The following is a 21,333-nucleotide window of genomic DNA, read 5'->3' as shown; positions in this document are numbered from 1 at the left end:
CACAACAATTGAAGCGCTCTCCTTGAAGTTCTTGATGATCCGATAAATGGTTGATTTAGGTGCAATCTTACTGGCAGCAATATCCTTGCCTGTGAAGCCCTTTTTGTGCAAAGCACTGATGACGGCACATGTTTCCTTTTAGGTAAGCATGGTTGACAGAGGAAGAACAATGATTCCAAGCACCACCCTCCTTTTGAAGCTTCCAGTCTGTTATGCGAACTCAATCAGCATGAAAGAGTGATCTCCAGCCTTATCCTCGTCAACACTCACACGTGTGTTAACGAGATAATCACTGACATGATATCAGCTGGTCCTTTTGTGGCAGGGCTGAAATACAGTGAAAATGTTTTGGGGGGATTCAGTTCATTTGCATGGCAAAGAGGGACTTTGCAATTAATTGCAATTCATCTGATCTGGAGTATATGCAAATTGCAATCATACAAAACTTTTGGCCACGACTGTACATAGTCATTCAACACGGTTCACTTTAATAATGTTCACAGTAGAGTACCTGTACTGTGGGTTCTGTGGTCACCAAACTGCCTTCAAGCTCAGTGGTCTCCCTTCACAGGAGTGGCAACTGGGAACATATAAATGCACAAAATCACTGGGACCAGCATTTCCGGACCGCGGCGGTGAAGCCTGATAAGTTTAACACCCAAAGGGCTCGCACGTTGAAGGGCAAGGCACCTGTCCAGCAGCCCTGAGAATCGAAAGTTGAGAGGAGGAGGACACATAGCCACCAGAACAACACATCATGGGGAAATTGACCATAGAGAATGATGGACACAGGATATCATCTTTATTTGTGTCATATTATGGCGTTCGTGAGCGCTCGGACATCAATCAAATAACAAATGTAATTACATTTGAGACAATAGAGGCAATATTCATTTTATTAAAGTAGTCAATTTTCTTCTATAATTTCTATGAGTTGGCAAACAATCTAAAAGGCTGCACACCACCACAGAGTGTGTTGTTTGAAAAGGTACTATTTGAAGGCAAAGCTGGCAATTTACTGCCACCTACAGTTATGCAATGTTTGCTCAAGAGTATAATTAATTGGCTGATCCCTCCTGATGACCCGGATTGAATAATAGGGTGCGTTCAGCAGGATGCAACGTTTTGGAAGGTTCAGATAAAAATATGCTATGTTGAACAAATATGTCTCCGACATTTAGAATAAGGAAATACGTTGTCTCTATTCATGACATGGAAATCTGCAATGCTCGAAGGTTTTGCGACTGAACGTGGCCCGTGTGATTCTTCCTTAACGAAGAAGCTCCACCTAGATGGCTACTTTAAAATGTTCCGCCCTCAATGGCAATGTTAATGCCAAAATGTATTTTTATCCATCCAGAGTCCTCTATCTAACTCCATGAGACTGAACAAATAGCCAGGTATAGACCAGCAAACACCGGCCCCTAATTGCAATGAGGTGCACCTGGAGACAAATAGATACACCTGGGTTAATTAAGACATGTCCCATAACATAAATACCAGGTGTATTGTGTCTAATTAGCATCAGTTGCATTTTCTCTGTTACTACCACTCCTGTACCTGGCATCATGCAAATGGTCAGACTGACAGTGGTTGCATGTGAGTATACAAAATCTGTATCTGATGCAGATTAGAATTTAAATATAAATGACCAAATGTTTGTATTTGAGAGTAATGGAAGTACGTGTCATATATGACCTGAGGGACATTCAATTTCTATTGTTATAAACAAATTTGTCTAACAAATTGTGACATTGCATGCATGGTATAAGAGACTAAATTCTGAACTTGATGACTACAGTACAATAAGTATAACTCAAATGTTGGAGTATACCTTCATGGCCCAAGTGCATATGATGTGGAATGTTGCTGAACTAGCTGTGTGATGTTGTTTCAGTGCTGGCTGCAGCTTGCTGTACAATAACAGATGGAGGTACTGTATGTAATAATGATGATACTACTCAACCAAGCTACTGTGAGTGGTGTGTAATTCCTGTTTATTTGTCCTGGCAGCAATCAGCATCACGTGTGAAGGCCATGATGCTTTCTTGCAATGTGGTAAGCTACTCAACACTACTGTATAGTCACCTATGATATTTTCTACTGTAGATTAGCGTCACTGGCCCACACCAGTCTTAGCTCTCCTTCATCCCTCACCTTTCTCCTTTTCTTTGTCTCTCTTCCCCCATCTCCCTCAGATGGAGGTAAGATTCAAATCAAGCGTGCCAACTATGGTCGTCGTAAACACGATGTGTGTTCCATTGGGCGCCCCGATAACCAACTCACCGACACCAACTGCCTCAGCCAATCCTCCACCAGCAAGATGGCAGAAAGGTACTAGAACCAGTGGTGTTTACCTGTAGGAACTCCTTGGCCGTAGTGGTAACAACCACCAGCAAGATGGTAAAAAGATACTAGAACCTGAAGTGTTTACCTGTGGGAACTCATGACCTCTACCTGTCTTTGAAACACCCAGGTGCGATGGAAAGAGCCAGTGTGTTGTCCCGGCATCCAATTTGGTTTTTGGGGACCCCTGTGTTGGGACTTACAAGTACCTGGACACCAAATACTCCTGTGTCCAACAGCACAAAACAAGTAAGTCTCTGAATGTGTGCTAGTAATAGTTAGTGGTGGGCACCAATAGCCATAATTTAATTCAACGTACTATCGGTATGACTCCTACCGATTTTACTCTTTTGTAAAAGCGTGCACTCTGCTGATGAATAGAATGGGTTGGTTCCCCTATGGTACCAGCTTTGTTATTAAATTCTGTTTTATGGCCACAACGTGTTAAATACATGCATTTATTTCTCCATGTTTAAGCCACCCTCACCTGCTAACTAACCCTAGCACACAAGCTGTGGTTATGGAACAATGTAGCCGGCAACAACTTTAGTTAGCGTAGCCTATAGGGAGGTCGGAGACCTGGCAGTGTGGTGCCAAGACGACAAAGGAACTGATTGTGGACTACAGGAAACGGAGGGCCGAGCCCCTCCCTGCCAGGAGGCTAAAAGGATTTGCTATCAGCCTTCCGCTGCTCAATTCTACAGCTGCACCATTGAGAGCTTTTTGACTGGCTGCATTACCACTAGGTATGTAGCACGTTGCGGTCATATGCCAGAGGGTAGTGCGTACGGCCCAGTAAAACACTGAGGCCGCGCTCCCTGCCATCAGCATCTCGACACCACACATGTCGGAAAGCCCTACATTGTCAATGACACTGGCCACTGACAAATGGTACGGATGCACCAAGTCTGGAACCTGAACAGCTTCTACTTCCCCCAAGCCATAAAACTCCTGAATGACTACCCCCGACTATCTGCATTGACCCTTTTTGACTTGTCTCATATGCTGTTCCTTTTTAGATGTACATATCAAGCTCAATTAGCCAGCAAGAACACGGACGGGAAGTGGCTTAAGCTTATTTGATGCTTGTGCGCACTTAATCTGGTTTAAGACTGACTATGTTTCAGTGAACGGTAACTAGCTAGCGCTACTCCCACAGATTTGTAGGGTATACAGCTAATCTGACACATAGCATGGCATAGAAATGCAGATTTGGTGTAGCAGTTTGACTTAATTTTTCACCAGTTTCAGTCTAGCCAGCCCGTTTGCTTAACATATTAGCCTTTTGAGACCTGCTCATAAGGAAGTGGAACTACAAGGTAACGGTGAAAGATGACGCGCATAGCCCTTTATACTTTAGTACATGCCGACAAGTTTAAAATGACTTAAAAAATGCACCTGAAATCAACATTCCCTGTTAGTGCCCATCCCTAACACTTCACCAGGCTAATGTATGTCTTAATTTGTCTGGCCAGTGTGGTGTAACTCCTGTGTTGTCCTTGCAGTAAGCAGCATCGTATGTGAAGGCTCTGATTCCCAACTACTATGTGGTAAGCTGGTTAGCACTATCGTACGGTATAATCATGTGGTGACGTATATTAGTCACTAGCCCACACAAACACCCAGATTTGGCCATCCTTTTCTTCTTTCTCTTCCTCAGATCGGGGTGAGATCCATATTCAGCGTGCCAACTATGGTCGTCGTCAACACGATGTGTGTTCCATTGGGCGCCCACAGGAACAACTCAAAAACACCAACTGCCTCAGCCAATCCAGCACCAGCACAATGGCAGAAAGGTAGTGAAACCTTCAGTGTGCATTTACCTGTAGGCACTCATTGGCTGTGGTGTTAACCTGTACCTGTTGACACGCAGGTGTGACGGAGAGCGCCAGTGTATTGTCGAGGTATCCAACTCCGTGTTCGGCGACCCCTGTGTTGGAACTTATAAGTACTTGGATGTGGCTTACACCTGTGACTGAATGTGAGTTTTACATATGTGCATGCACACATGACTGGGAACTAGAATGCTGGTGCTGACAGTATGCCTTGCAGGATATCTTCCTGTGGAACATGAAGATGTACAAGGCTTCTGGGATATCTTCATCAGGTCGTGCTGTTTTCCTCCAACTTCAATGACCATTGTAAACCTGTGTATTTTGTGTTGAAGCATTTCTGAACTGTGGTTGGTCTGAATTAAATGAAGTGTCAGAAAGACAAGAATGGTTGCCTCTTGTATGTTACTAAATGTCACACGAATATTTCTGAACGTGTGTCCTTTATTCTCGCCTTTCACCGGACTAATTTGTACCTGGCGCTAACGTGCCTTTGTCTGTATTCTGTGCCCACCTTTAGGCAGTTGTAAAATACTCATTGTGCTCTGGATGGTCAAACAATTTAAATCAATTGTACCTGCCCCTCAAATCACTGACGGGTAGTACTTATGACATCAGCAGGCTTACTTGTCCAAGTCACCAGGTAATCTGTTCTCAAAGCAGACCTGGACGGTTAAGACATTACATACGATGTGTAGACCCTACAAACCCTGATCATTAAGTGATTGGCTCTTATTGATCAGATCATAAGCCAAATGTTACCGTGATGTGGAAATTAAGCTAGAGGCTATTTCTTAAACATATACATGCAGTGATGCTGCCCAACTACACCACAGTCATCTAACAGCCTCTTATCCAGAGGCAAACGGGGTCAACGCCCTGCTGAAGGGCACGTAGACAGATCTCCCACCGATGCTGCCCCTCAACCATCAGATTCCACCCTGAGAAAGAAAATCAATCCATGCCCTGCCACATGAACCACCAATGAATGAAAACCATCATGGACAATATAACAGCAAGGCCAACAATGTTTGAGTGCATGTATGGCACCATGTCCATCTTGGTGCATTTGTACAAACACCTGCATGGCATCAACCTCAACTGTATCAACACAGCCCGTCAATGTATTTACCTTTTATATGGAATTTATTTTACATCTGTCATTCTATCCTTTGCCCAGCAACTCCGCTCCCACTTGTCTCCAATTCCACATCCCAACCCTTAGCCCATCCCACCTGTCTCTGCTGGCCACCCTTTTGGGATTTCTACGCAGCATACGATGTTGTGATTAACATACAATTTCTGTCAAATAGAATCTACAGACTGAGTTGCAATACATTGACTGACCCGGTCTCTCCAGCTCTCCAACAGTACTATTTCTAGGGTCAGTTTTAGATCGATACCAAAATAAATGGACAATTGATTCTGGATCCTCAAATCTGCAGAGCTTCAATGGTTGTATGCCCCATAGTCAGCATTAGCTAAATGAAAACCCATGAACTAATAGTAAAGGTAAATAGCAATAAAAACAATACTACAGAGATACAAAACAAGAACTTGAGGAACTTATTCAAGAACGATCTAATGTAATATATTATGAATATGAATTGGGTGGGTTGAGATTATTAAATATAAAGCACTAAACCTCTCAAATCTTCACTTATTCATTTCACATTTACATTTTAGTCATTTAGCAGAAGCTTAAATCCAGAGCGACTTACAGTAGTGAAAGCATACATTTCATGCATTTTTTTTTTTTCATACAGGCCCCCCCGTGGGAATCGAACCCACCATGCTGGCGTTGCAAACACCATGCTCTACCAACTGAGCCACAGGGAAGACTAATTCAAGAGTTTTACTTGAACCCTAAATGGTTCAAGTAGATTACTAAGAAAAGCTCATCCATTGTTTAACCTGTTAGGGCTAGGGGGCAGTATTGACACGGCTGGATAAAAAACATACCCGATTTAATCTGGTTACCACTCCTACCCAGTAACTAGAATATGCATATACTTATTACATATGGATAGAAAACACCCAAAATTTTCTAAAACTGTTTGAATGGTGTCTGTGAGTATAACAGAACTCAAATGGCAGGTCAAAACCTGGGAGATTCCTTTACAGGAAGTGGCCTGTCTGACCATTTCTTGAACTTCTTTTCCATCTCTATCATTTACTAAGGATCTCTGCTCTAACGTGACACTTCCCACGTCGTCCATAGGCGCTCAGAGCCCGGGAAAAAACAGAATGTCGTCATTCCAGCCCCAGGCTGAAACACATTATCGCCTTTCTCAAGTGGCCGATCAAGGGACACTGGGCTTAGGCGCATGACCCCGACCGCCCCCGCCTTTGGGATTTTTTCCTCTGTTTGCCGAAAAGGAGATTCCCTGTCGGAATATTATCGCTTTTCTACGAGAAAAATGTCGTAAAAATTGATTTTAAACAGCGGTTGACATGCTTCGAAGTACGGTAATGGAATATTTAGAATTTTATTGTCACGAATTGCGCCATGCGCGCGACACTTCTTTACTATTTCGGATAGTGTCTGGAACGCACGAACAAAACGCCGCTATTCGGATATAACGATGGATTATTTTGGACCAAACCAACATTTGTTATTGAAGTAGCAGTCCTGGGTGTGCATTCTGACGAAGACAACAAAAGGTAATCAAACTTTTAAGTATTTTCACAGCCGGATAAAAAACGTACCCGATTTAATCTGATTATTACTCCTGCCCAGAAACTAGAATATGCATATAATTATTAGCTTTGGATAGAAAACACCCCAAAGTTTCTAAAACTGTTGGATTGGTGTCTGTGAGTATAACAGAACTCATTTGGCAGGCCAAAACCTGAGAAGATTCCAAACAGGAAGCGCCCTGTCTGACAATTTCTTGCCCTTCTTGATTATCTCTGTCCATTACAGAGGATCTCTGCTGTTACGTGACACTTCCTACGGCTCCCATGGGCTCTTAGAAGGCGGCAAAAAGCTGAATCGTGGCTTTGCAGGCTCTGGCTGAAAAAAAGTAGCGCGTTTGGATAGTGGCTGGTTACAGTACTGTGAGACTCAGGCGCGTGCCCACGTCGACCCCATGCTATGTTTTCTTTCGTCTGTTTACCTAAACGCAGATTCCCAGTTGGAATATTATCGCTTTTTTACGAGAAAAATGGCCTAAAAATTTATTTTAAACAGCGGTTGACATGCTTGGAAGTACGGTAATGAAATATTTAGAAATCTTTTGTCACGAATTGTGCCATGCTCGTGACCCTTATTTACACTTCGGATAGTGTCTTGAACGCACGAACAAAACGCCGCTATTTGGATATAACGATGGATTATTTTGGACCAAACCAACATTTGTTATTGAAGTAGCAGTCCTGGGAGTGCATTCTGACGAAGACAACAAAGGTAATCAAACTTTTGTAATAGTAAATCGGAGTTTGGTCAGGGCTAAACTTGGTCGGTGTCTAAATGGCTAGCCGTGATGGCTGGGCTATCTACTGAGAATATTGCAAAATGTGCTTTCACCGAAAAGCTATTTTAAAATCGGACATATCGAGTGCATAGAGGAGTTCTGTATCTATAATTCTTAAAATAATTGTTATGTTTTTTGTGAACGTTTATCGTGAGTAATTTAGTAAATTCACCGGATGTTTGCGGGGGGTATGCTAGTTCTGAACGTCACATGCTAATGTAAAAAAGCTGGTTTTTGATATAAATATGAACTTGATTGAACAAAACATGCATGCATTGTATATCATAATGTCCTAGGGTTGTCATCTGATGAAGATCATCAAATGTTAGTGCTGCATTTAGCTGTGGTTTTGTTTTTTGTGACATTATATGCTAGCTTGAAAAATGGGTGTCTGATTATTTCTGGCTGGGTACTCTGCTGACATAATCTAATGTTTTGCTTTCGCAGTTTGTATTTCGCGCCACGCCCATCATTGGATATTGGAGCAGGTGTTCCGCTAGCGGAACGTCTAGATGTAAGAGGTTAAATCGGGTACGTTTTTCATCCGGCCGTGAAAATACTGCTCCCTAGCACAGACAGGTTAATGGAATTTATATGATTAAGGTTTTGACTAAATGATTCCACTCCGAAAATGTATAACTAAATGATTAGAAGACTAATTCTATAAACGTGTGTGCGTAGGACAAGCGAAGACTTTACTATTTGGCAATGGAAGTAAGACATTCAAGGAAAAGGGGAAATGTTAACTTCTCGGGGCTGCGTGGGACACTACCGTCCCACCCACAGTTCACACTATTCAACAGCCAGTGAAATATCAGGGCGCCAAATTCAAAACAACTATTTTAAACCATTTGAAAGATAAACCTCTCCTTAATCCAACCACATTGTCCGATTTCAAAAAGGCTTTACGGAGAAAGCACATTGTACTCAGAATATTGAACAGAGCTCGGCCATCAATGCAAGCTATACAGTTAGCCGTCAAGCCACAGCGTCGTCAAAACTCTAAAATACTGTTATATATATTTTCTTACCTTTGCTGATCTTCGCCGGAATGCACCCGGAAGGACTCCCACTTCCACAAGAAATTTTCATTTGTTCGATAAAGTCCATCATTTATGTCCAAATAAATCAATTTTGTTCGTGCGTCCAGATCACTATTCCAAAAGGCATGATGCGCGTACATCCATCATAGTCGAAAAGTTATAAAGTTCCCTTAGCGTTTGTAGAAACATGTCAAACCATGTTTCTACAAACCAAGCCTGGCCTGTTGAGGAGTGACGGACTCCATCCTAGCTGGAGGGGTGCTCTCATCTTATCTACGAACATAGACAGGGCTCTAACTCCTCTAGCTCCACAATGAAATAGGGTGCAGGCCAGGCAGCAGGCTGTTAGCCAGCCTGCCAGCTTAGTGGAGTCTGCCACTAGCACAGTCAGCGTAGTCAGCTCAGCTTTCCCCATTGAGACCGTGTCTGTGCCTCGATCTAGGTTGGGCAAAATTAAAAATGGCGGTGTTCGCTTTAGTAATCTCACTAGTATAAAGACCTCCTCCATTCCTGCCATTATTGAAAGAGATTGTGATACCTCACATCTCAAAATTGGGTTACTTAATGTTAGATCCCTCACTTCCAAGGCAGTTATAGTCAATGAACTAATCACTGATAATAATCTTGATGTGATTGGCCTGACTGAAACATGGCTTAAGCCTGATGAATTTACTGTGTTAAATGAGGCCTCACCCCCAGGTTACATTAGTGACCATACCCCCCGTGCATCCGGCAAAGGCGGAGGTGTTGCTAACATTTACGATAGCAAATTTCAATTTACAAAAAAAAAAACAACAATGACGTTTTCGTCTTTTGAGCTTCTAGTCATGAAATCTATGCAGCCTACTCACTCACTTTTTATAGCTACTGTTTATAGGCCTCCTGGGCCATATGCAGTGTTCCTCACTGAGTTCCCTGAATTCCTATCGGATCTTGTAGTCATAGCAGATAATATTCTAATTTTTGTTGACTTTAACATTCACATGGAAAAGTCCACAGACCCACTCCAAAAGGCTTTCGGAGCCATCATCGACTCAGTGGGTTTTGTCCAACATGTCTCTGGACCTACTCACTGCCACAGTCATACTCTGGACCTAGTTTTGTCCCATGGAATAAATGTTGTGGATCTAAATGTTTTTCCTCATAATCCTGGACTATCGGACCACCATTTTATTACGTTTGCAATTGCAACAAATAATCTGCTCAGACCCCAACCAAGGAGCATTAAAAGTCGTGCTATAAATTCTCAGACAACCCAAAGATTCCTTGATGCCCTTCCAGACTGCCTCTGCCTACCCAAGGACGTCAGAGGACAAAAATCAGTTAGCCACCTAACCGAGGAACTCAATTTAACCTTGCGCAATACCCTAGATGCAGTTGCACCCCTAAAAACTAAAAACATCTGTCATAAGAAACTAGCTCCCTGGTATACAGAAAATACACGAGCTCTGAAGCAAGCTTCCAGAAAATTGGAACGGAAATGGCGCCACACCAAACTGGAAGTCTTCCGACTAGCTTGGAAAGACAGTACCGTGCAGTATCGAAGAGCCCTTACTGCTGCTCGATCATCCTATTTTTCCAACTTAATTGAGGAAAATAAGAACAATCCGAAATTTCTTTTTGATACTGTCGCAAAGCTAACTAAAAAGCAGCCTTCGCAAATGGAGGATGGCTTTCACTTCAGCAGTAATAAATTTATGAACTTCTTTGAGGAAAAGATCATGATCATTAGAAAGCAAATTACAGACTCCTCTTTAAATCTGGGTATTCCTCCAAAGCTCCATTGTCCTGAGTCTGCACAACTCTGCCAGGACCTAGGATCAAGGGAGATACTAAAGTGTTTTAGTACTATATCTCTTGACGCAATGATGAAAATAATCATGGCCTCCAAACCCTCAAGCTGCATACTGGACCCTATTCCAACTAAACTACTGAAAGAGCTGCTTCCTGTGCTTGGCCCTCCTATGTTGAACATAATAAACGGCTCTCTATCCACCGGATGTGTACCAAGCTCACTAAAAGTGGCAGTAATAAAGCCTCTCTTGAAAAAGCCGAATCTTGATCCAGAAATTATAAAAAACTATCGGCCTATATCGAATCTTCCATTCCTCTCCAAAATTTTAGAAAAAGCTGTTGCACAGCAACTGACTGCCTTCCTGAAGACAAACAATGTATACGAAACGCTTCAGTCTGGTTTTAGACCCCATCATAGCACTGAGACTGCACTTGTGAAGGTGGTAAATGACCTTTTAATGACGTCAGACCGAGGCTCTGCATCTGTCCTCGTGCTCCTAGATCTTAGTGCCGCTTTTGATACCATCGATCACCACATTCTTTTGGAGAGATTGGAAACCCAAATTGGTCTACATGGACAAGTTCTGGCCTGGTTTAGATCTTATCTGTCGGAAAGATATCAGTTTGTCTCTGTGAATGGTTTGTCCTCTGACAAATCAATTGTAAATTTCGGTGTTCCTCAAGGTTCCGTTTTAGGACCACTATTGTTTTCACTATATATTTTACCTCTTGGGGATGTCATTCGAAAACATAATGTTAAATTTCACTGCTATGCGGACGACACACAGCTGTACATTTCAATGAAACATGGTGAAGCCCCAAAATTGCCCTCGCTAGAAGCCTGTGTTTCAGACATAAAGAAGTGGATGGCTGCAAACTTTCTACTTTTAAACTCGGACAAAACAGAGATGCTTGTTCTAGGTCCCAAGAAACAAAGAGATCTTCTGTTGAATCTGACAATTACTGTGAGTATAACAGAACTCATATGGCAGGCAAAAACCTGAGAAGAATCTTTACAGGAAGTGCCCTCTCTGACAAGATCTTGTTCTTCTTGTCTCTGTTTATTGAAGACTGAGGATCTTTTCTGTAACGTGACACTTCCTACGGCTCCCATAGGCTCTCAGAGCCCGGGAAAAAGCTGAATGATATCGAGGCAGCCCCAGGCTGAAACACATTTGCGCTTTTGGCAAGTGGCCGATCAGAGGACAATGGGCTTAGGCGCGTGCACGAGTCGACCCCGTGCTTTATTTTCATTCGTCTTTTTAGCTAAATGCAGATTCCCGGTCGGAATATTATCGCTTTTTTACGATAAAAATGGCATAAAAATTGATTGTAAACAGTGGTTGACATGCTTCGAAGTACGGTAATGGAATATTTAGAATTTTCTGGTCACGAAATGCGTCGTGCTCGTCACCCTTCTTTTCGGATAGTGTCTTGAACGCACGAACAAAACGCCACTGTTTGGATATAACTATGGATTATTTGGGACCAAACCAACATTTGTTATTGAAGTAGAAGTCCTGGGAGTGCATTCTGACGAAGAACACCAAAAGTAATCAAACTTTTCTAATAGTAAATCGGAGGTTGGTGAAGGCTAAACTTGCAGGGTGTCTAAATAGCTAGCCCTGTGATGCCGGGCTATCTACTTAGAATATTGCAAAATGTGCTTTCACCGAAAAGCTATTTTAAAATCGGACATATCGAGTGCATAGAGGAGTTCTGTATCTATAATTCTTAAAATAATTGTTATGCATTTTGTCAACGTTTATGATTAGTAATTTAGTAAATTCATCAGAAGTTTTCGGTGGGTATGCTAGTTCGGAGCATACACAGCGATTCCACTGGCTGTTGAATAGAGTGGGACGCTAAAGTAATTTAGTAAATTGTTTGTAAATTCACCGGAAGTTTGCGGGGGTATGCTTGTTCTGAACGTCACATGCTAATGTAAAAAGCTGGTTTTTGATATAAATATGAACTTGATTGAACAAAACATGCATGTATTGTATAACATAATGTACTAGGGTTGTCATCTGATGAAGGTCATCAAAGGTTAGTGCTGCATTTAGCTGTCTTCTGGGTTTTTGTGACATTATATGCTAGCTTGAAAAATGGGTGTCTGATTATTTCTGGCTGGGTACTCTGCTGACATAATCTAATGTTTTGCTTTCGTTGTAAAGCCTTTTTGAAATCGGACAGTGTGGTTAGATTAACGAGAGTCTTGTCTTTAAAATGCTAGCATATAATGTCACAAAAACCTAGAAGACAGCTAAATGCAACACTAACTTTTGATGATCTTCATCAGATGACAACCCTAGGACATTATGTTATACAATACATGCATGTTTTGTTCAATCAAGTTCATATTTATATCAAAAACCAGCTTTTTACATTAGCATGTGACATTCAGAACTAGCATACCCCCCGCAAACTTCCGGGGAATTCGCTAACATTTTACTAAATTACTCACGATAAACGTTCACAAAAAGCATAACAATTATTTTAAGAATTATAGATACAGACCTCCTCTATGCACTCGATATGTCCGATTTTAAAATAGCTTTTTGGTGAAAGCACATTTTGCAATATTCTAAGTACATAGCCCAGGCATCACGGGCTAGCTATTTAGACACCCGGCAAGTTTAGCACTCACCAATATCAGCTTTACTATTATAAAAGTTTCATTACCTTTTGTTGTCTTCGTCAGAATGCACTCCCAGGACTGCTACTTCAATAACAAATGTTGGTTTGGTCCAAAATAATCCATCGTTATATCCGAATAGCGGCGTTTTATTCGTGCGTCCCAGACACTATCTGAAATGGTAAATCAGGGTCGTGCACGTGGCGCAATTCGTGACAAAAAAAATAGAAATATTCCATTACCGTACTTCGAAGCATGTCAACCGCTGTTTAAAATCCATTTTTATGCCATAATAATGCGATAATATTCCGACCGGGAATCTCCTTTTAGCTAAACAGAGGAAAGAAAACAAAGCATTCGGTCGACGCGGGCACGCGCCTGAGTCTCACAGTACTGTAACCAGCCACTACCCAAACACGCTACTTTGTTTCAGCCAGAGCCTGCAAAGCCACGATTCAGCTTTTTACCGCCTTCTGAGACCCTATGGCAGCCGTAGGAAGTGTCACGGGACAGCTAAGATCCTCACTCTTCAATAAACAGAGACAAGAAGAACGACACCTTGTCAGACAGCCCACTTCCTGCCTGAAACCTTGTCAGGTTTTTGCCTGCCAAATGAGTTCTGTTATACTCACAGACACCATTCAAACAGTTTTAGAAACTTTAGGGTGTTTTCTATCCATATGTAATACGTATATGCATATTCTAGTTACTGGGTAGGAGTGGTAACCAGATTAAATCGGGCACGTTTTTTATCCAGCCGTGAAAATACTGCCCCCTAGCCATAACAGGTTAAGCATATCCCAGTATAGGTCACCTAACAGCACGAGCTCTGAAGATAGATGGGGGGCAATCAGTTCACATATGGTGTCCAGGGCACAGAAGGTGGTCTATAGCAAGTGGCAATGGCGAGAGATTTGTTTCTGGAAAGGTTGACTTTTAAAAGTACAAGGTCAAATTCTTTGACCTGGATAGTAAGACAGACCTCTGCAGGCTAATGCTGCAGTTGATTGCAACTCCGCCTCCTTTGGCAGTTCTATCTTGTCGGAAAATGTTATAGTTAGATGAATGAAATAAGGCAATAATTACTAACCAAAACAGCAATGGACGAGGCACATTGACATTATGGAGAGGCATGCGTAGCCGAGTGATCATCATTGGGTCCAGTGAGTAGCCTGGCGAGCTGGAGACACGACGATTCAGACAGCTAGCGGGCCGGGGCTAGCAGGCTAGCAGATGTGCATTCGAGGGATGTCGCAACGGAAGAAGTCAGTTGTAGCCCCTTCGTGCTGTTACGTCGGCAGATCAGTCGTGATGGATTATTTGGGCTCCGTGTAGTAAAAGGGTCCAGGCCAATTTGCAAAATAGGTATAGTAGCCCCAAAAGAATTGGCTGATGGACTTCTTCAGCCAACAGTCCGGTGTGCTCTAGACAGCTAGCGGGCTGAATCTAGAAGGCTAGTAGATGGGCATTCGAGGGATGTCGTTACGGGGGAGCCATTGAAAAGCCCCTCGGGCGGATTACATCGGTAGTCCAGTCGGGAAGGATCGTCGGGGCTCCATATCGGCAATAAAAGGGGTCTAGGCCAATTGGCAAAATAGGTATTGAAGCCTAAGGAGTGGCTGATGGACTTCTTTAGCTAGCTGGGAGATGGGCCTAGCATGAAATAGCTCCAGGCTAATAGGTGCTTGCTTCGGGACAGAGATGTTAGCCAGGAGAAGCCAATCGGATAGCAGCTAGCTGCGATGATCCAGTTGAAAGGGTTTAGAGCTTGAAGTGGGAATTAGGAGATATGGAGAAAAATAAGTCAGATTTGCTCTGGTTTGATTCGTGCTGTGCAAACTGGCAAGAGTATTCTGGGCTAAAGGTAGCTGGTGACCGCTAGCAGTGGCTAGCTGACTGCTAGCTAGTAGCTAGTTAGCTGGCTAGCTTCTGTTGGGGTTTCTGGTTCAAAAACGAAAGAAAATAGCAATCATACCACATCACTAAGCTTAGGCCCTTGGTCTCAACCCCGCCCTGTGCAGCTGGGCCGACGGGCCGACCTCAGGTGTGAAGGTAGGCAACAACACCTCCGCCAGGCTGATCCTCAAGACTGGGGCCCCACAAAGGTGTGTGCTCAGCCTCCTCCTGTACTCCCTGTTCACCCATGACTGTGTGGCAACTCAATCATCAAGTTTGCTGACAACAGTGGTAGGCTTGATTACCAACAATGTCGAGACGGCCTACAGTGAGGAGTTGAGGGCCCTGACGGAATGATGCCAGGAAAATAACCTCTCCCTCAATGTCAACAAAACAAATGAGATGATCGTGGACAACAGTAGACAGCAGAGAGCTAGTCCCCATCCACGTCTACGGGGCCGCACTGGAGAGGATGAAAAGCTTTAAGTTACTCGGAGCCATGGCCTGTTCACCCCGCTACCATCTAGAAGGAGGTGAAAGTACAGGTGCATCAAAGCTGTGACCAAGAGACTGAGAAACTGGAGATAGAAGTTTTCTATCTCCAAAATATCGATGTTTTGTTCGCCGAGCCACTTAGTTATCACTTTTGCCTTATGGTAAGGTGCTCCATCATGCTGGAAAAGGCATTGTTCTTCACCAAACTGTTCCTGGATGGTTGGGAGAAGTTGCTCTCGGAAGATGTGTTGGTTCCATTCTTTATTCATGGCTGTGTTCTTAGGCAAAATTGTGTGTGAGCCCACTCCTTTGGCTGAGAAGCAACCCCACACATGGATGGTCTCAGGATGCTTTACTGTTGGCATGGCACAGGACTGATGGTGGCGCTCACCTTGTCTTCTCTGGACAAGCTTTTTTCCATATGCCCCAAACAATCGGAAACGGGATTCATCAGAGAAAATGACTTTACCCCAGATGCACTCACACCTGCCTGCTGCCATTCCTGAGCAAGCTTTGTACTGATGGTGCCCCGATCCAGCAGCTGAATCAACTTTAGGAGACGGTCCTGGTGCTTGCTGAACTTTCTTGGGCGCCCGGAAGCCTTCTTCACAACATTTGAACCGCTCTCCTTGAAGTTCTTGATGATCCGATAAATGGTTGATTTAGGTGCAATCTTACTGGCAGCAATATCCTTGCCTGTGAAGCCCTTTTTGTGCAAAGCACTGATGACGGCACATGTTTCCTTGCAGGTAAGCATGGTTGACAGAGGAAGAACAATGATTCCAAGCACCACCCTCCTTTTGAAGCTTCCAGTCTGTTATGCGAACTCAATCAGCATGAAAGAGTGATCTCCAGCCTTATCCTCGTCAACACTCACACGTGTGTTAACGAGATAATCACTGACATGATATCAGCTGGTCCTTTTGTGGCAGGGCTGAAATGCAGTGAAAATGTTTTGGGGGGATTCAGTTCATTTGCATGGCAAAGAGGGACTTTGCAATTAATTGCAATTCATCTGATCTGGAGTATATGCAAATTGCAATCATACAAAACTTTTGGCCACGACTGTACATAGTCATTCAACACGGTTCACTTTAATAATGTTCACAGTAGAGTACCTGTACTGTGGGTTCTGTGGTCACCAAACTGCCTTCAAGCTCAGTGGTCTCCCTTCACAGGAGTGGCAACTGGGAACATATAAATGCACAAAATCACTGGGACCAGCATTTCCGGACCGCGGCGGTGAAGCCTGATAAGTTTAACACCCAAAGGGCTCGCACGTTGAAGGGCAAGGCACCTGTCCAGCAGCCCTGAGAATCGAAAGTTGAGAGGAGGAGGACACATAGCCACTAGAACAACACATCATGGAGAAATTGACCATAGAGAATGATGGACACAGGATATCATCTTTATTTGTGTCATATTATGGCGTTCGTGAGCGCTCGGACATCAATCAAATAACAAATGTAATTACATTTGAGACAATAGAGGCAATATTCATTTTATTAAAGTAGTCAATTTTCTTCTATAATTTCTATGAGTTGGCAAACAATCTAAAAAAAGGCTGCACACCACCACAGAGTGTGTTGTTTGAAAAGGTACTATTTGAAGGCAAAGCTGGCAATTTACTGCCACCTACAGTTATGCAATGTTTGCTCAAGAGTATAATTAATTGGCTGATCCCTCCTGATGACCCGGATTGAATAATAGGGTGCGTTCAGCAGGATGCAACGTTTTGGAAGGTTCAGATAAAAATATGCTATGTTGAACAAATATGTCTCCGACATTTAGAATAAGGAAATACGTTGTCTCTATTCATGACATGGAAATCTGCAATGCTCGAAGGTTTTGCGACTGAACGTGGCCCGTGTGATTCTTCCTTAACGAAGAAGCTCCACCTAGATGGCTACTTTAAAATGTTCCGCCCTCAATGGCAATGTTAATGCCAAAATGTCTTTTTATCCATCCAGAGTCCTCTATCTAACTCCATGAGACTGAACAAATAGCCAGGTATAGACCAGCAAACACCGGCCCCTAATTGCAATGAGGTGCACCTGGAGACAAATAGATACACCTGGGTTAATTAAGACATGTGCCATAACATAAATACCAGGTGTATTGTGTCTAATTAGCATCAGTTGCATTTTCTCTGTTACTACCACTCCTGTACCTGGCATCATGCAAATGGTCAGACTGACAGTGGTTGCATGTGAGTATACAAAATCTGTATCTGATGCAGATTAGAATTTAAATATAAATGACCAAATGTTTGTATTTGAGAGTAATGGAAGTACGTGTCATATATGACCTGAGGGACATTCAATTTCTATTGTTATAAACAAATTTGTCTAACAAATTGTGACATTGCATGCATGGTATAAGAGACTAAATTCTGAACTTGATGACTACAGTACAATAAGTATAACTCAAATGCTGGAGTATACCTTCATGGCCCAAGTGCATATGATGTGGAATGTTGCTGAACTAGCTGTGTGATGTTGTTTCAGTGCTGGCTGCAGCTTGCTGTACAATAACAGATGGAGGTACTGTATGTAATAATGATGATACTACTCAACCAAGCTACTGTGAGTGGTGTGTAATTCCTGTTTATTTGTCCTGGCAGCAATCAGCATCACGTGTGAAGGCCATGATGCTTTCTTGCAATGTGGTAAGCTACTCAACACTACTGTATAGTCACCTATGATATTTTCTACTGTAGATTAGCGTCACTGGCCCACACCAGTCTTAGCTCTCCTTCATCCCTCACCTTTCTCCTTTTCTTTGTCTCTCTTCCCCCATCTCCCTCAGATGGAGGTAAGATTCAAATCAAGCGTGCCAACTATGGTCGTCGTAAACACGATGTGTGTTCCATTGGGCGCCCCGATAACCAACTCACCGACACCAACTGCCTCAGCCAATCCTCCACCAGCAAGATGGCAGAAAGGTACTAGAACCAGTGGTGTTTACCTGTAGGAACTCCTTGGCCGTAGTGGTAACAACCACCAGCAAGATGGTAAAAAGATACTAGAACCTGAAGTGTTTACCTGTGGGAACTCATGACCTCTACCTGTCTCTGAAACACCCAGGTGCGATGGAAAGAGCCAGTGTGTTGTCCCGGCATCCAATTTGGTTTTTGGGGACCCCTGTGTTGGGACTTACAAGTACCTGGACACCAAATACTCCTGTGTCCAACAGCACAAAACAAGTAAGTCTCTGAATGTGTGCTAGTAATAGTTAGTGGTGGGCACCAATAGCCATAATTTAATTCAACGTACTATCAGTATGACTCCTACCCATTTTACTCTTTTGTAAAAGCGTGCACTCTGCTGATGAATAGAATGGGTTGGTTCCCCTATGGTACCAGCTTTGTTATTAAATTCTGTTTTATGGCCACAACGTGTTAAATGCATGCATTTATTTCTCCATGTTTAAGCCACCCTCACCTGCTAACTAACCCTAGCACACAAGCTGTGGTTATGGAACAATGTAGCCGGCAACAACTTTAGTTAGCGTAGCCTATAGGGAGGTCGGAGACCTGGCAGTGTGGTGCCAAGACGACAAAGGAACTGATTGTGGACTACAGGAAACGGAGGGCCGAGCCCCTCCCTGCCAGGAGGCTAAAAGGATTTGCTATCAGCCTTCCGCTGCTCAATTCTACAGCTGCACCATTGAGAGCTTTTTGACTGGCTGCATTACCACTAGGTATGTAGCACGTTGCGGTCATATGCCAGAGGGTAGTGCGTACGGCCCAGTAAATCACTGAGGCCGCGCTCCCTGCCATCAGCATCTCGACACCACACATGTCGGAAAGCCCTACATTGTCAATGACACTGGCCACTGACAAATGGTACGGATGCACCAAGTCTGGAACCTGAACAGCTTCTACTTCCCCCAAGCCATAAAACTCCTGAATGACTACCCCCGACTATCTGCATTGACCCTTTTTGACTTGTCTCATATGCTGTTCCTTTTTAGATGTACATATCAAGCTCAATTAGCCAGCAAGAACACGGACGGGAAGTGGCTTAAGCTTATTTGATGCTTGTGCGCACTTAATCTGGTTTAAGACTGACTATGTTTCAGTGAACGGTAACTAGCTAGCGCTACTCCCACAGATTTGTAGGGTATACAGCTAATCTGACACATAGCATGGCATAGAAATGCAGATTTGGTGTAGCAGTTTGACTTTATTTTTCACCAGTTTCAGTCTAGCCAGCCCGTTTGCTTAACATATTAGCCTTTTGAGACCTGCTCATAAGGAAGTGGAACTACAAGGTAACGGTGAAAGATGACGCGCATAGCCCTTTATACTTTAGTACATGCCGACAAGTTTAAAATGACTTAAAAAATGCACCTGAAATCAACATTCCCTGTTAGTGCCCATCCCTAACACTTCACCAGGCTAATGTATGTCTTAATTTGTCTGGCCAGTGTGGTGTAACTCCTGTGTTGTCCTTGCAGTAAGCAGCATCGTATGTGAAGGCTCTGATTCCCAACTACTATGTGGTAAGCTGGTTAGCACTATCGTACGGTATAATCATGTGGTGACGTATATTAGTCACTAGCCCACACAAACACCCAGATTTGGCCATCCTTTTCTTCTTTCTCTTCCTCAGATCGGGGTGAGATCCATATTCAGCGTGCCAACTATGGTCGTCGTCAACACGATGTGTGTTCCATTGGGCGCCCACAGGAACAACTCAAAAACACCAACTGCCTCAGCCAATCCAGCACCAGCACAATGGCAGAAAGGTAGTGAAACCTTCAGTGTGCATTTACCTGTAGGCACTCATTGGCTGTGGTGTTAACCTGTACCTGTTGACACGCAGGTGTGACGGAGAGCGCCAGTGTATTGTCGAGGTATCCAACTCCGTGTTCGGCGACCCCTGTGTTGGAACTTATAAGTACTTGGATGTGGCTTACACCTGTGACTGAATGTGAGTTTTACATATGTGCATGCACACATGACTGGGAACTAGAATGCTGGTGCTGACAGTATGCCTTGCAGGATATCTTCCTGTGGAACATGAAGATGTACAAGGCTTCTGGGATATCTTCATCAGGTCGTGCTGTTTTCCTCCAACTTCAATGACCATTGTAAACCTGTGTATTTTGTGTTGAAGCATTTCTGAACTGTGGTTGGTCTGAATTAAATGAAGTGTCAGAAAGACAAGAATGGTTGCCTCTTGTATGTTACTAAATGTCACACGAATATTTCTGAACGTGTGTCCTTTATTCTCGCCTTTCACCGGACTAATTTGTACCTGGCGCTAACGTGCCTTTGTCTGTATTCTGTGCCCACCTTTAGGCAGTTGTAAAATACTCATTGTGCTCTGGATGGTCAAACAATTTAAATCAATTGTACCTGCCCCTCAAATCACTGACGGGTAGTACTTATGACATCAGCAGGCTTACTTGTCCAAGTCACCAGGTAATCTGTTCTCAAAGCAGACCTGGACGGTTAAGACATTACATACGATGTGTAGACCCTACAAACCCTGATCATTAAGTGATTGGCTCTTATTGATCAGATCATAAGCCAAATGTTACCGTGATGTGGAAATTAAGCTAGAGGCTATTTCTTAAACATATACATGCAGTGATGCTGCCCAACTACACCACAGTCATCTAACAGCCTCTTATCCAGAGGCAAACGGGGTCAACGCCCTGCTGAAGGGCACGTAGACAGATCTCCCACCGATGCTGCCCCTCAACCATCAGATTCCACCCTGAGAAAGAAAATCAATCCATGCCCTGCCACATGAACCACCAATGAATGAAAACCATCATGGACAATATAACAGCAAGGCCAA

The 21,333-nt window shown here is 43.3% G+C and overlaps 2 protein-coding genes across 2 annotated transcripts; both read left to right on the top strand.

Annotated features, from left to right (window-relative positions):
* Positions 1 to 1,533: 1,533 nt before the first annotated feature.
* On the top strand, positions 1,534 to 4,560 carry LOC123729683 (L-rhamnose-binding lectin CSL3-like). The gene is made up of 9 exons (XM_045705500.2): positions 1,534 to 1,599; positions 1,898 to 1,933; positions 2,014 to 2,058; positions 2,199 to 2,334; positions 2,477 to 2,595; positions 3,852 to 3,896; positions 4,007 to 4,142; positions 4,220 to 4,327; positions 4,399 to 4,560. Exons 1-8 carry the CDS (start codon positions 1,569 to 1,571, stop codon positions 4,323 to 4,325), a joined length of 654 nt encoding a protein of 217 aa, XP_045561456.2. The 5' UTR covers positions 1,534 to 1,568; the 3' UTR covers positions 4,326 to 4,327; positions 4,399 to 4,560.
* Positions 4,561 to 17,663: 13,103 nt separating this feature from the next.
* Positions 17,664 to 20,696, top strand: LOC123729678 (L-rhamnose-binding lectin CSL3-like). The gene is made up of 9 exons (XM_082967713.1): positions 17,664 to 17,729; positions 18,028 to 18,063; positions 18,144 to 18,188; positions 18,329 to 18,464; positions 18,607 to 18,725; positions 19,982 to 20,026; positions 20,137 to 20,272; positions 20,350 to 20,457; positions 20,529 to 20,696. Exons 1-8 carry the CDS (start codon positions 17,699 to 17,701, stop codon positions 20,453 to 20,455), a joined length of 654 nt encoding a protein of 217 aa, XP_082823839.1. The 5' UTR covers positions 17,664 to 17,698; the 3' UTR covers positions 20,456 to 20,457; positions 20,529 to 20,696.
* Positions 20,697 to 21,333: the final 637 nt, after the last annotated feature.

The sequence above is a fragment of the Salmo salar genome, chromosome 22, assembly GCF_965601325.2.
Source record: "Salmo salar chromosome 22, fSalSal1, whole genome shotgun sequence".
In the NCBI taxonomy this organism is placed as follows: Eukaryota; Metazoa; Chordata; class Actinopteri; order Salmoniformes; family Salmonidae; genus Salmo; species Salmo salar.
Note: the sequence above shows the minus strand (reverse complement) of the source record. Positions and strands in the feature narration are given on the sequence as shown.

What these genes read in the sequence shown, in the direction of transcription:
- LOC123729678 (XM_082967713.1), top strand. Translation starts at nt 17,699, where the DNA reads ATGCAAATGGTCAGACTGACAGTGGTTGCAT. An exon ending in CTGTACAATAACAGATGGAG is followed by an intron (nt 18,064 to 18,143) that starts GTACTGTATGTA and finishes TTGTCCTGGCAG; the next exon opens with CAATCAGCATCACGTGTGAA. An exon ending in TGATGCTTTCTTGCAATGTG is followed by an intron (nt 18,189 to 18,328) that starts GTAAGCTACTCA and finishes CATCTCCCTCAG; the next exon opens with ATGGAGGTAAGATTCAAATC.
- LOC123729683 (XM_045705500.2), top strand. Translation starts at nt 1,569, where the DNA reads ATGCAAATGGTCAGACTGACAGTGGTTGCAT. An exon ending in TGATGCTTTCTTGCAATGTG is followed by an intron (nt 2,059 to 2,198) that starts GTAAGCTACTCA and finishes CATCTCCCTCAG; the next exon opens with ATGGAGGTAAGATTCAAATC. An exon ending in TGATTCCCAACTACTATGTG is followed by an intron (nt 3,897 to 4,006) that starts GTAAGCTGGTTA and finishes TCTCTTCCTCAG; the next exon opens with ATCGGGGTGAGATCCATATT.